This window comes from Morone saxatilis, unplaced genomic scaffold (assembly GCF_004916995.1).
Source record: "Morone saxatilis isolate NCDOM2014 unplaced genomic scaffold, NCSU_SB_2.0 Contig22, whole genome shotgun sequence".
NCBI lineage: Eukaryota > Metazoa > Chordata > Actinopteri > Moronidae > Morone > Morone saxatilis.
Window position 1 is genome coordinate 9,256,692 of NW_023339785.1, and position 16,094 is coordinate 9,272,785.

The window sequence follows — 16,094 nt, forward strand, 5'->3', positions numbered from 1 at the left end:
ACACACACACAAACACACAGTAGTGGGCTCTTTGTTTCCACATTATCTTTGTGAAAACAGGACTATTTATCTCAGAAAAACTAGCTTTGCAGAGCATGCACACCATTGTGTTCTCACATTCATACAGTAGAAGTACACACATTCACACATGGGTTCCGCCCAGCGTTGCATCAACCTATTGTCTGCTTTATTTTTATATTGGGGGAGGGCTACTGTATTTGTACCCATCTGTATAGTATGAGTATATACTTTCTGTACCTTGTATATGTGGGAACCTTAAAGATACTCTCATGTAGCAGATGTTGTGCAGAGATAAGAGAAGAGTTCCACTAATGAGCGCTTTGATGCGAATGCAAGGGACAGCTTTACATGATCAGGCTAAACTGAAACAATCTGTGGCTTTAAATATTTTGACAGAGCAAAAATGTGTTGATGAGCTTCCAACTCATCAAATTATGTTTGCACTATATATTAAGTTTAAATATCCAATTAAGCATATGAATCCTCTGCGCTGATTTTAAGAAAGAAGTGAATTACCGTTGGCAAGGGTACATAAATAGTCAGCACTGGGAAGCTGGATTAAACTGAGTGCTCAATGCTGTTATATAGCTATTAAAGCAAAATAAGTATGCAGAGATTAGTATGGATGAAGAGTTTGTTTGACTCTGTTTATGAAGGCAAAATGCTTTTGCCTGGAGTGAAAATCCCTCTGGAGGGAGCGATTTGGTTGCCGTATCCCGCTGCATTTGCATCGGCTTCGACAGTCCATCCAATCAGACAATCCCGCACGCACCTACAGTGACATCACCCCCTCCGTATCTGCCAGGGGCAACAGCAGATATCATTCTCATTCCCATCAGTAACAAAACTCCTCCACTCACATTGTGTTTTGTCTTTAATAAATCAGCCTGGCAACACCCACATATTCCTGTGGCCCTCAGAAAGGGAATTTATCATTCAGCTGTTGACCAAATCTGGCACGCCCCAAGCTGTGCTGGCAACAGTCGGGGAGGTTACACACATACTGTTGATTTATTGGCATGATATACTGGACAAAGCAAAATAAAATATGTTCCACGGGACATAAGCCATTTATCTTAGAACTGTCACAAACCAATCTTCACAGCAAGGACAAGCAGAAATTGAAAAAGGGAAAATACAGTAGCAAGTTGACCAACTAAGCAAAGCAGTGCTCTCTAGGCCATCGCTACATTCAAGCACACAAATATCTTCACCTAACACATCCGAAATTTCACCTTTTCATTGAATCTAGCTTTAGATATTAATAATAAAAGATGTTCTTAAAGGAAAGGCTAAGACTGAGGCACCAAAGACCTGATGTCTTCAACAACAACAAATCGCTATTTATCTAATACTTTATTTAGATGTTTGTCGGTTTGATTAAGCTAAGTCGATGGCAGGATTTCTGGGTTTGGATGGTAGTTCTGCTGGGAAGCGAGCCACAGTGTGTTGCTCTGGAGTTCTTTTCCAGTCCTGATTGCAGACCCAACACTCTCCAGCCAACTCGTCGGGAGAAAAAGGAACAGATTTCACCCAGCATATGGAATCTCAATGGGGGCCCGATAAGCAGACCGCTGGTATTGCCCTCTGTACCTGCAGAAAACAATTAATCCTCATTCCTCCCCGCCTTGGTGGATCTTGTTTGGACTGGTGTCAGCGGCACAGTGAGACGAGGGATAAGGGAGAAAATCTGAAAGGATGCAGCTGGAGTCTTTGGCTACTTCTGACATCTAGGCATTGTCCTCTCCTGTGACCCAAGAGATGCACTACCACTATTTCTCTGGCAGCAAGAAAAGCCTGCTCACTCTGCCATAATAAAGAGCACAAGACAGAGATGGAGTGAGAAAGGGGTCATCTCATACTGTGCCAAGCCATATGCTCTGACCTTTCCATTCAATTCAAATGGCCTCCGCTTTTATGAAGTACAAAAACTCTGTAGATGACATTCCTCTGGAGGTCTTTCATCTTCCCAGCTCAGTCCTTGTCAATGACCAGAGCTTGTTGCTGCAGTAAAACAGGAAGAGGGGCAATAACTTATGAGATTCTCATTGGAAATGTAATCCAAACAAATGAGTCACTTAATGCAGTTTCAAATGCACTTTGATTTAAGAGGATTTGGTAATGACCATCAGAAATTACTTAGCCTGGTCTTCATTTTAGACAATAAGTCAAAGCTTTAATTGCCTTCAAAAGCATGTATCATTGCAGCCAATGCTGCAGGGGCTTTGGGGCTGAGTGGTATCACAGTGACTCATTGCTTACCAGTGGTTTTTGCTCAGTAAAAGTGCTACAAAAGGTAAGGAATGAACACGGATGCTCCCCTGGTGCTCTCTCCTGTTCCAGTTCCTCCCTACCTGCAAACTACCTCTGACAAACAGTCCATGAAATATTACCCATAAAGGACAGTGCCACTACAAACCCGGAGCTCTCACCTGATTTGTGAAACCAATTAGCTTCCTCTCTGTAATGGGTTTGTTCTGTGTCATGATGTCAGTCAGCTGCTGCTGGTACCTGTCAACAAAGATTCAGCTTTCACAGAGAACAACACGCATTAGGGTTGCCTGATCAGACAAACATATCAGCTATCAGTGAAGTCCATCGCCCGTTGTTTTTTTACGTTTTTTGTCATTTTATTTTGCTAATTTAATGGTCTGCCTTCGAAGAATAAGAGACACTCAGAGATAGACTTCCAGCGGTGCAGTACACACACTGAGCCACTAAACAAGTGAGAGAAAGACCAGCTGTAGAGCCTGTGTATTTTTATATCTGGCTGCGGTGAATTCAGGGTTTATTTTGACTAGTTTGACGACAGGGGATACAGTTACAAGGTGACTCTAACTCTGGGGGAAGATAAGGACACAGGAGAGGGACAGGCCAGGATAGGAGAGGCATGAAGTGGGTAGAGGAGTGGGGGAGGTCGGGGGCATCAGTGAGGCAGTGACAGTGTGTAGAGCTAGAATATTTTCAAATCTAACACCAGAGTTGGTGATTGCTGGAATACTGTAGAGACTAACAAAGATGGTTTGATTTCATTTTATTTCCATTCTTGACATTTGGTGAGTTTATTTTGTTTATTTAAGTTCTTAAAGGTTGTTGCACATAGTGAACTCTCATCTCCCATCTATCTATAGATCATGAGGACAAGTCTGATAGGAAAAACAGAAAAGACTGAAGCTATTGGAGAGGAATTAGATGCACAACATACAAGTGTGTACCTGTTTTTAGCCATACTCATCATCAAATTCTGACCAGACACAGTGCCCAGAGGATGAACCAGGATGTTTTCAGTTATTCTGCAAAATATCTCAACATCTACTCGATGGTTTACATCTCTGTGCCTAGGTACAGTCTCACAGAGCCGCTAACATGGCTGTAGACTCTTATTTAAATGTGAAGACTGCCATCTTCTCATCTTTGGACTGTTCTTGTTAATTATACAAATTTTTCAAGATGAAAATGGTAATTTATTCATATTAAATTGCAACACACAGCACCAACATTAAGAGGTCATTAAACACATTCATACCTTCCAGCATTCACGGCCCAAACACTGAGGTGCAGAAATGTATGCAGTGTGTTTGGCATGTGTACAGAAAATGGTGAGATGAGCGTTTGCTGACAGCACTGTGGGAGTGCAAACTGAAGGTACACAACAGTTGGCATCAGTTGACATCTGGGAGAGAGACAGGCTGCTGACAGGGAGATTATCTCCACCGGAGGTGGAGCACAGTGGGAGCTGTCCACTGCAGCTGTGTGATGCTCCTTAGGGAGCAAGGACTCCAAGGTCTGCCTGGAGAGACTTTCACATATACATTGAAAGTTAAGGAGCAAACTGTTTTCTTGTATTCCACTCACTTAGCACACACTGTCACACTAAAAGACATAGAGAGATGGAGAGCACATCCATCAAAGGACTGGTGAAATGAGATGCAGGAATGCAGCAATGATGACTCAGATCCCACGGGCATCTGTCACCTGCAGGAGGCCATGGTCAGGCCAGGTTGGTGTAAAATGCTCAATGTGCTGAGATAAAAAGGAGAAAAAGACTGAGTGTGGGTGGGAGGGGAGGTGAGACAAAAGGAGGAAAAGGACAGAATCCTACTGTGTGTCATTGTTTGTTAGCTTTCCTCCTGCCTCTGGAAAATGTCGGATGGATTATTTTTGGCTCTATTTCACTCAGTTACATTTCATCTAATTAAAACCTGGGCTACTATAAGGAACAGTGTGCTGTATTTTTATCATAGTTCATCTTATTAATAACAGCACTAAATGGGTAACTTGACTTCAGGTCTTTGATGTTGCCGTTTTCTTCATCTTACCTCCTGCTGAGCTGTTGGAGGTCTTGCCAAAAGGCAGAGTGCACTGAGGAAGATATTGACAGTTTCTCCACATACAGCATAATAGTAATTTTATTTTATCACACAGTTTTTATTTCCTTAGGCTCAGAAGATAATCAGAGGGGGCATCTGAACTGTTTGAGACCTGCAGCCCGCAGCCTAAAGAGGGATTCAGATTGGGCTGACCCAGGTGGAGGTCTCCTCAACTCACAGACGAGGCCAAATCAATGAGGGATGCAGTGAAACGCAGACAGCAAACCCCACCGGGAAGGTGTTTGGATGCAGAGCCACAGGCGGCAGAGGAGAGATGTGAATGTAGATGAGAATTCACATGGCGAGAAGGCTGCAAGGACTCACATAAGCATGAGAGGTGAATAAATGAGCCCTGACAGGAACCATAGGAGCTGATGTCTTTTCCTAGATTTTTGTTGCTTCCATCTTCATGTTCTAATTTTCTCTGGTAGATGTTTTGAAATGGTATTGCATAACAGCATCACATAGAAAGACTTTCTTGGAGTTACAGGGAAGTAAATGTTTGACCATACAAGTTTTGTATTTCTGACAACAGAGAGATATTCTGAAATGATGAATATTACCCCAAAATGCAAAGATTTCTCCATCTGCCTATATAATGTATGTATATTAAAGACTTCAGACAAATAGCCTGCAAAAGATGCACAAGCTAGATGTGACACAGTTTCTCGCTGCGTCATCCCTAGCGCCCACCCCCATAGATCGCTGTTACTTCCTCAAAGGACGCTGACTGGTTTATGAAGTGGCAGTACATCTCCACCCTTCCACATATTTTATGAGTAAGGCAACAGTTTAAACTGTCATCTAGAAGCTACACTGATATCAGGATGAGATGTGTCAGGATTATAGGTCTGATTCAGCTCAGCAGGTGATCATTTTATCGATTACACTGTATGTTCGGGTCACAGTGGTGAATCAAACATTTTTAGTTGCAAAAAGTAGAGACAAGCAACCCAATCAGTCACAATCAAGTGCTGATGTGTGAAAAAAAAACTCAACACTGCGGGTCAGACACCAGGCCAAAGTAGTTGCAATCACCAATTGAACATGTTGCAACAAACTGAGTCCGCTTCGAGTTTAAGTTAGTTAGGATGGATGCTGTAACATGCTTGGTTGTCACTGCTTACCACCTCTGCTAACCAGTTTCAGGAAACCCTGTGTGAGTATTACAGTCTTGAGGGGACTAATCTGCAACATGTGCACCGAACGTCACTTACAAATTATGAGTTTTTATGTGTATCATGCTATATCCTTGATAAAACACAATCAAAGAGTGTTGATAAACTAAGATACAAGTGAGAAGTGAGTAAATACTACAGGTGCAAATAAGCAAAAGACTGCCACAAAAGCAAACAACTGAAAAACAACCACTAATTTGGTGAGGATTTACCAAGAGAGCAGCCAAATTAAGTGGCGTAAGAAATAATAGAAAGCAAAAATAGTCATACAGCCGAGAGACATTTTAGACCGAAAGAGAATCTCTGAGTGCCTGATGTAGTGCATATTAACTGGTCAGACACAGACAGAGCAAAACATTAACACCTCAAATGAAAGCTGTTTTGCTTTCCTCTTGAAATGTTACGGCGGTGTATCACCTTCTTGTAAATGGTAACCTCAATCCATTCCACGAGAAGACTTCAAAAAAGCACCCGAACAAATTTTGGTCAGTGAGAAAGTTATCCAAACAGCAGGAGTCTGATGCTGGCCAAGCTCAGTGCAGTAAACACTCAGGTACAGGGCTCCTTTTGAGTTCACACAATGAATCCTTCATTGCTGCTCTATGTGACATATTAGATAGAGCTTCTTCTGTGAAGGGGTCTGCACAGTGGGGGTCTGTCAAGAGTGAGGATGTTTACAGCAAACAGGGCAAAAATTCCAATATATGACTCCCAGAAAAGCCCTCGGGTAAATGGAAAATTACCAAGCTGCCACGAGGTTCCTCCATATTTCAGTAATTTTAGCTTCTAATCTGGAGTAGCTCTTGATTCCCCGTCCATGGTTATTTTAGTTCCAGGAGGGAAATGAAAATCCACTCTCATTCAGTGAAGCGTATAGGGATGTTCTTCATTCAATGCCAGACTGCCCCTAAGGACAAGAATCAACCGACACTCACAGAGCTTTAGCCACATTATAGATAATATGTTAGGTTCAGAAGTCTGTGTCCTCTCCTTCGCCATTATGGTTCGTTTTTCAGTGTTCAAGCTATTTCTGTGTCATGCAGGTGTTCATGTCCCTGTTCATCCTCAAGCTGCCATAAACACCCCTCAAGGCATCCTATGTCTATTATGTTGGAGACATGGCTGCTTTTCAGACAAGTAATCTCAGTGGAAGCAGTTTTTTTCCTGGGCCGAACCACTGAACCACAACCTCAGTGTTCCACCATTGTCTCTATGGGAAAAATGTTCAACATATCAATGTCTTCAGGAAAGGGCGTGTTATATAAACAAACTATCAGATAGAATGAAAGCCAATATATTTTTAATAATTGGATTTAAAAAAAAATCCGAAAATTAAATTAGCAGCCATCTAGCTATAAGCATCTTTTATTCTTGTATGATATAACACGTTTATGTTTTTTTATGTTCTGAAATCGCATCCCAAGTATTACGCAACATGTGCTGTTGGGATTTGGGGTGGTTGGTGCTTCTCTCGAAGCCCCTGTGATCCTCCTATGTCCCAGTCCCTCCAGGGGGTTTGGTATAATTCATTCATTCTGAAGGCAACTTGTTCCAGTGAGCATAAAACTGCACTGATTGGAGGGGAAATGTGAGATGTCCAGTGGGACGTCTGCATCTTCACAATTAGAAACGAGGAAGTGACAGTTTGGTGACACATGGCTCAATGTTTTGCACAGGAAACTACAATGACTGGTCATACTTGCAGAAAAGTTGCAGTGATTGGACAAAACTGCAAGGCTACATGTATCTTCAAAGCATCATAATTCCAGCCTCAGAGTGTAAAACAATGTAGTGTATGAGGCCTATTTATGTCTTTAAGTTTGTGTAGATTTATACATTCATAGAAACGGTCTGTCAGATGAACGAGTGACAACCTATAAGACAATATTAGCTTAACACAGATATAGGTGTTGGTATCAAGATATATTTTGCAATTACAGTACAGTACAGAAATGCAAAAATATGTTTGAGGTATATTCGATATAGTGTTTGGGTTAGCATTACACGGTGTGTCCACCAAAGAGCACTGACAGGAGACCTGTCAAAAATATGTTGTATATGTTGGTTATACTAAAGTTTTTAATATAATCAAATTTCAAAGATCCAGTATCGACCACTATTCACACTCAATAACAGCGTGAAGTAAACTTGTCTCATTTGACTGTACAGTTTACAGTTTAAAGTAGCTGCTAGTGCCCATATATTCCCACATATACAATGGACTCCATCCACTGCACAGCAGCAGCAGCAGCAGTGGACACAGGCACATTCTGATGTAGTGTGCTTTATCCTTACAGTAATCCATCATAGCCTGTGTTGTGCTATTTCCAATTGTTTATCCTGGCATTGCTGTAGAGAGAAAAATGCCAGAATCACAGCAGAAATCTCAGCATCACTTTGTTTCTTGAAAGAGGCCACTGTGCAGTGAAGGCGATAGTCACAGTAATGCTGCCTACAGTCTTGCTGCTCCACTGTGACCACAACAGCTGTTCCCGCACATCCTCTAGTCTGAAAGGGAAACTGGGAGAGAAGGGATGTCCAGGCCTGACGTTTAGTCTGGATGTAGCTGTCTTTTGCTGTCTTCATTCACGCAGGATCTATGAGTCCATCTCTGTCCTTCCTACCACACAGAGGCTTATACTGAGAAGCTGAGGTGAATCCTCATATTGATGTAGCTGAGTGAGGGATCCTTTCTCAAGATGATATGTGAGAACAGAAATTAAAAAAAGTCTGTTGAGGTGTAATCACAGAGTGGCTCCCTGGTGAACTGCCTAATCCAGCATCTTCCATCTATTCCTGTCCATTCTTTTCATTTTTCTATTCTCACCTAACCTTATGATCATTTCCTTTCTCCTCAACTCCGGTGTGTTCTTGTCCTAAATTAGCCTTTTCTATTCTGTCTTCTCTCACAGTTTTCAGTCTGACCTCTTCAAACTCAGTAGGGATTGTTTGCATACTCAACATTTCTGGATGGGCAATCCGTCCACATATTGATTTACCACACAAATTCTGTAACTGAACTGATACCAGCTTCACTAAAATTGACTTATCTGTTGAATTAGATAAGTCACCGCATCATACTGATTGTTCAGCTTTGTAAATCTCCAAAAAGATCACAAAGCTGAACAATCAGACCATCCCAGATTGAGTTCCTGGCAAACACAGACACCTGAACATTAGTGGCAGACTAAAACAAACGCCATTACCAAATAAAAGCAAGCCACAGGGAGAAACCGCGTTTCACGAGTTGTGAAGCAATGAGACAATTTGAAGTTATTGCCCAAACTCTGGTGTAGCTCATGCACCTGCTGCTGCAGAGTCCTTAGATCCACTTTCAACGTTCCTTGCATGGTACTTTATCTCTGAAGTGATTAGGAACAAACAGCTCCATCAATCAGGTGGTGGAGGCCCAGAGAGTGCCAGAGCTGATCCAAAAACACCTCTAGGCTGCCAAGTTGCTCCTGATTCTGCTGACACTCAGTGTTCAACTGCGCCATCCTTCACACTGCTCTTCAAATGAACTGATTCTGGTACTGCTGAATGTCTCAGATGGAAGACAAGGCCAGCCAAGAACAATCTGACGGACACAAACAGATATTCGAATAGAGGCATTGCAGAGAAATACTAGTGCCACAACAATCATTCACTGAGGAATTAAGAAAGACTTGCAGCTTGATAATGAGGTCTCACAAACGCAATGTGTGAATAATGGCAGCGTTTTACTGCAAGGCAAGCGTTGCAACTATGGTGTCGTTTTAATGAGTGAAAGGTGTCAATATGTATCACGTCATAAATCACAGCTCGCATGCATGTTGCAAATTTGTTGAAACAGGCCCCAGACTGAATTGCACTTTTGTTTCACTTCATTATTCAGACCGATATCGTGTTCACGTCTGGACATTTTTGGTTTGATAAGTGGGTGTTTTTTTTGTTTGGCCTCAACCAACCAGGAGTGAGTAACCTCACTCCGACATCACATTGCGTTGACACAGAATAGTAGTGAGTAGGAGTGGATAACATTTTTTCATGCCAGTCAAAGAAATAAACTGAGAAGTTGACTTTACAGCCAGTATTTGTCTGTGTCAATCTAGTCTTTTTTTCTAGCTGTGGTATAGAACGTCTCCATTTGAAATCATTTGAACAGCTGGAAAATCAAAGATGTGAAAAGTGATTCAGAGGTATGAAACTAGGCTTGGTGGAGTGGTGATGAAAATGTTACTAAAGTGTAACTATCAAAAACCTTCAAGTGAACAGGTAAAGATTTGAAATTCCTCTTTCAAGCTTTCAAATTTCATCAAGTTTTCTATACTGGCTTTGTTGTTATGGATTAAGAAAAGCTGAAAAGTTCCTGATAATGAAATAAACTAAGCAGAATGCTTTTTCCAGTGTCTGAAGGTGTAGTTTTTCAGCATCAAATGACTATTTAGTTTATTCAACACCTCTCAGACACAGTGTGTCACAATTAAAAACGATTCACAAAGGTCGCATTTATCAGTATAATTACAGGACTGTTGTTGCTTCCATACAATGTACTGCAGTGTCCAGTATAAAATATGTATGTAAAAATGTAGCGGTTTCTCTCATTATATAAAATATAATGAACTGGGATAGCAACAACTGTTATTATATTGTATATCCCCTCAGAGTTATTCATCTGAATATTTCACTTTTCATTATTGCTTTCATTAGTTTGCTTTCATTATTTACCCCCACTTATTCACTTGTTTGATGAATAACTTACCAGTCTATAAAAGAGGATGTATCAAGTTCCTAGGGAGCTGAAGAATTCCCAGTTTGTCCAAATAAAAAATGTTCCACCATTTATTGATGCTCTAAAGGACTGTCAAATCACACTTCACAACAGCAATTGCTGCAGCATAATATATTACCTCTATTTACTTTACTGTCTCCATATTTGCATCTAATTTCCACTGGGAGAGCGGGACAATTGGTGAAGTATAAAGGCATGATCCTTTTTCATCATATTCTTAAAACAGCTTTAGATGACAAAAAAAGGCTTCTGCCTGCTCAACTAGTTAGATGCAAAGTAGAAAAGCTCCATTCATTCATTCTGATTGGCTAAATATTGAGACTTTGTAATGGTAGCAGTTACCTTGCCTTCATATGGCAGAACTCAGAAATGTGGCCAAAGTCAGCACGTTGGGCCAGAAGTCTTTTCCACAGCAAACTTTTCTGCACTTATCTGCAATCAGCAGATGTGTGTGCTTCCTTGTTCTCCTTCTGTGTTGATTTTTTATGAAGCTGATTGCAGCCCTTCAAAGGCTGTCTGCTACCCTATTATTTTTATTCAAAAGATTGCAAGAATACCGGTTTTAAAAACAATGACTAGGGAACGGTTGCCAACTTGCCTCCATCAATAATTGAGCATTTAGGTTCATTTCCAATAAATCCGATCTAATTATCCATTAGCAATATCTATTGCAATCTACTACAGAGGGTAAAACAAAACCAGGGAAACTACATGATGTACAGTGCTTGTTCAAAACTTTGCCTCTCCCACCGCCCACAATCAGTCAGGAAAGAGCAACTCATCAACAAAGTTGCCAGCAGTGTGAATGCACAACGGGAGCGCTCAATAGCAGCTGTCTACTGCAGTGGTAGTAATTGTGGGAAAAGTACCAATATACACCAAATTCTGATGTTAAAGTGTCTCTCTATCTGTAACAGGAACATTTCTTACAACTCCCTACAAGTTTTTTTTTTTAAAATAGAGAGGGAAAAAACAATTTTCCAAACAATTGCTTTTGCGGGTGTAACAACAGTACATCAGACGCATGTGAGGTACTCAAATACAAGAGGGGGCAGAGTTAAAATTACAAACTCATTTAGTGACGAACAAGCCACTGAAATGGTTTACTGCCTCGACCAAAATAAAAATGTTATCTTTCACCTGTTTTTTTGCAGGAAGGGGTGTTTAAATGAGGACTCTAATGAGCTCTGGGGGCAAATCTCACAGGAATAAGGTTTCTATCATTGCCTTTCTGAAACTAAGACTTAACAAGATAAGAAGAGCTGTTTAGGGATTCACTTAAGCTCCTTGTCAGATTACCTGCTCAAAAGAGATGACTTTCATAAATTAGATGCAAAAGAGTTCAAACTGCATCTATAAAGGCTACCTTCACATGTATAAAATGCATTATGAAAATGTATCCTCAAGAACCAAATTCGATGATGGCTCTGCTGTCTTCACAAGTCTTTTTAGTTCTGAGATATTCCTCAGATTCTGCTTTAAATAATTACTCTCTGCCTTGAGGGGAAACCCCACTAAGAGTTGAGGTGAGAGTTACTTTGTGCAGACACAATGAAAGAAAGTTAAAAGGGAGTTACATTCTACCACAGTTAAAGTAAAAGAAATGAACAGAATCCCATTGGACGTACATTGTGGCGGTCAGTGTATTGGGGGTCAAACTAACATCAAACGTGCACTTTTGGTGTTAAAGCCCAGTAAGGTGAAGCTAATGTTAACATCATACTCTGACTGTGTTACACAAAATTCTGGCTAACAACCTCAGTAACACTTCACACTAAACTTCACACACACTTCATTTTAATTAAAAGAATAGGTTTTCTAATTAGTGAAAACAATAAAATGCTGCCTTGTTATTTTTATATAAAAATAGCCACATTACTAATCATGTGCTGAAATCCCACATCCACTATGACTGCAGAGAGTTAGCCGATTGGATGAATACATTGGCTATTGGCGATTGGCTCAGTCCATCGGCCGATTTTTTGGGTGATTTTTGTCATTTTATTTTGCTAATTTACTGGTCTCCCTCTGAGGAATGAGAGCTGCTCAGTGACAGACGTTCAGAGGCGCAGTTCACACACTGAGCCGAAGAACGAGTGAGAGGAAAAGCAGCTGTAGAGCCATTGTATTTTCACATCTAACTGCGGTGAATTCAGGGTTCATTTCCATTAGTTTGACGACAGGGGATACAGTAACAAGGTGATTCACAGAGGCGCCGAACAAGACACCGTGGAAGATGGGGACACAGCAGGGACAACCCGGGACAGGAGAGGGACAGGCAGAGAAGAAGGTAGAGGAGCGAGGGGGTTGGGGCATCGGAGCGGCAGCGCGTAGAACCAGAATATTTCACCTCTAACTCTGTTAGATGGTTAGACACCAGAACTGGTGATTGTTGGAACAGTGTAAAGACTAATAAAGATGGTTTGGCGAGGTCGGGGGGGGGGGCGCCGGTGCAGTATGAGCAAATATATCGGCAATCCCTAATTGTTGGACTGACGGTGGCAGGTTGTAAAGTTTTAACATATCACCCTGATACATACACGCCCCAACCCGTGACTAGCAAACCAAACAGGTGTGATTTCTTACTTGAAGCGTTCCATCTTTAATACCTATACCTGAAAATATGTCTAACTTAATGTTCACGGGTCTCCAACAGCAAGTAATTCCACAGCTATCTAATGTAAACATGTTGACCAAAGTCATTCCTTACTCTAATTATTCACTCTGCCCTATCTACTAATTCACTGACACTGACACTGACACTGACGTCAGTTTGTCACGTGAAGCACTTTGGGCTGCATGTTTGTATGAAAGGTGCTATATAAATAAAGTTAAGAAAGAAACCCAGTGGAGACAATAAGTCATTCAGTTCAAAGTACACAATTTGTCAGCATCATTTATTTATCTTCACCCTTTGGCTCTTCATAACAGCATTGGCAGTACTGTTGGCTTACACCACAGTAAGACATGAAGAGCGACTCATAGCTGAAGAAACCCGGCTAGGAGGCGCCATGTCTTCCTGGGCCTTCATGGCGCTGCTGAATGATCCATAACCAGGTTACTAGAGCAGAGCATCACAACCTTTCAGCAGCGTGCCCAACTGAATCCTCCATTCCCAAACACAACGGGAGTTTCCTTTATCTCTGACTCATATTTTCACATTTCATTATACTGCCTCTTTTCCCCATAGCCATTGTTACAAGACGCACACTTACTGCTGAATTGTTAGCAAAACTGAGCTTACGTTTCCGCACTTAAAAGGGAGAATTTTTTTTCCAAAGCTGACAAATCTCTTCACACTCACACAATATCTCACTCTTCATTCAATTGTGCTTTAATTTAGCGATACCAGCACCATTACCCTGGAGCCACAGCAAACTCAACACAGAGCCGATATCCAGTTCTCGCTCACTCCTTCGATCTCTATCTCTCTCTATCTATCTCTCCGTATTTCTGTCAACCCCCTTTGACGGCCCCCTCCCCTCCCGAAGGCAATCCAACAATGCCCCGCTCATTGATCAGAGAGAGGATCGGTGCAGTGTGGAGGTAAATGGCTGTCACAGGGAATGATGGACCTTAACTCAACCATGGTTGCTCCTGAGGCCACTAAGCCTCCACTTATAGTGATGGATGCAAGGATGTCGCCCATCACATTCTTGGGAGTGGGGAAGACTTTGTTCCATCGCTAGAGGAGTCGGGAAACATTACCATAAAACATCCGTTTTAGAAATCACTTCATCTGCTTTTTTCGGGGGGTAAACTAATGGCACCAGTGACGTTCGGCACAACATTGCTTTAATGCGTTCGGCCTTTAGTTTATTTATTTTAACATAACAATTGAAGACGTAACTATGGTTCGTTTACTATGTTCTGACACTTTAGAGACTACAGGTACTCCACCAAAATCAGTGCAGCAGAGGTCGGGGATATCCTTACTTTCAGTCCCCAGTATGATACTGGATCATACACAATGCAACCAGTAGCATATGTTCATTAAACACTCCCTGCTGGGTAAACGACAGTGTCTCTCAAACGCCACACCCCCAGTTTGTAAAACAGTCTTTCTGATGAAGCCTAAGCCCAAGGTGAGCTATCCCTGATGACATCATGAAGGTTTTTTTTTTCCGATTTGACAAAGATACCCAAGAGCCACAGAGGACAGTGTCCAAATGTTTCCACAGGTTGAGTAGTACTCCCAGAAAATGGACCTAAACTTACCTTCAAGTGAGAATATAACCAGCAGATGAATTGATAATAAAAATAATTGTTAATTGCAGCTGTAATTCAATTTGACACTGTTCATTCTGACACCTGTCTGCTAACAGTATCCACAAACAACAGGTCCGCAGTAAGACCAAACTGCATAAACTGTGTCCCTCACAAAATGATAGCTTACATATTCTCAAAACTTGGCTGGCTAGTAACTGAGGGAACTAATCATCAAATTATGAGCACTTATCCATCATTACGCAAGCTGTGAGAGACCTGGAGTCAGTTTTTAAATAAATCACAGCACTATAAATTGGCCGCAGCTAAAGCGGCGAACAAAGAGAGTTTAAATAAAACTGTAACGGTCTTAGTGGGAAGTTCTTGGATTGTTGTTAAGAGACTGTGGTAAACTGTTTTATTTTACTAGAGTTAAAGGATCATGGGGAAATTAAAAAAATAAATGCAGGAAAAATACAGCGTCAGCAGCACTCCACTTAAAACCCTAGATGACTTTAATCCAGCAGGCAATATAAAGCTGAGCCCAGTGGTTTCCAAAGGGGGCTCTGGGGGCTTGATCATTAACTGGGGTTAATGAATAAAAGCATACAGACGCTTGTTATTAAGGTTTTTAAATACCCATTACTACCTAGTTACAGATGACCATACTGTCTGGGAATACACTGAATGTCTCTAATGTGGGTAGAGGGATAAAAAAGGAGAAGATTTGGGATCCACCAGCCATGCACGCCTATCTGATCTGTGGCTGGAGAGTCTGATAAAGTTAAGTTTGTTTATCTCTATCCGAGCCAAATCAAATGATTTTTCAACACTTACCTCACACTTCCCCCGAGTTCCCCATCGCTCACAGGATGAGAGGAGGGATGGAGGACATTATAAAGTCAAATGAGCAAGATGAAATTCATTACAAACGGAGGTAAACTAATCCTGTAATAAAGTTTTGGAGGAACATATAAACTTTTACATATCATGGAGCAAGTTTAAGCATAGCCTAAGCATGGGATGAGGCCACTGTTAACTTAAACTTTTCTACATTACATGGTATATTATTATAGAAACAGTGTGGTATTAGTTAAAAGAGATCATTCAGAATGACAGGCTAATAATAAAAGATTGATATTGTCCATCCTCGCACAGCAATGAAAACAGATAGATAAAAGAATTATGATATTTCTACATCTTTATAACGTTAACTAATTAAATACCTCGTTACCTAACCCCAGGAACACCAAGGTATCACTAGGGTAAAAAAATACCGGCAAAACGCAACACAATTTAGTCACTATTCACCGGATAATGTCACACTTTAAATACATTTCCCACGAATGTGACTCCTGCTGTCGGTGTGTAACGAGTGAGGTTAGTTGGAGCAGCCTACCGGTGTACTGCAGGAGAAACATTGTCCTCTGGCGCTCACTGGAGATGAGACAGTCCCGCCGCAGGTAGAGTCTCTCGGTGTGGTATTAATCCGTGAAGTCGCGGAGTTTCTCGGCCGTCAGGCTGCGGTGGAGGAGGCAGTGCTCCGGT

The 16,094-nt window shown here is 41.4% G+C and overlaps 1 protein-coding gene across 1 annotated transcript in view; it reads right to left on the reverse strand.

Annotated features, from left to right (window-relative positions):
- The window catches only part of LOC118333956 (ecto-NOX disulfide-thiol exchanger 2-like), a 158,340-nt gene extending 142,252 nt beyond the window's left edge, over window positions 1–16,088 (reverse strand). The window contains exon 1 of the mRNA XM_035669776.1: window positions 15,946–16,088. Within this exon, the coding sequence (XP_035525669.1) occupies window positions 15,946–15,967 (22 nt within the window). The 5' untranslated portion in view covers window positions 15,968–16,088. The remainder of the gene's footprint in view (window positions 1–15,945) is intronic.
- Between the last annotated feature and the right edge of the window lie 6 nt (window positions 16,089–16,094).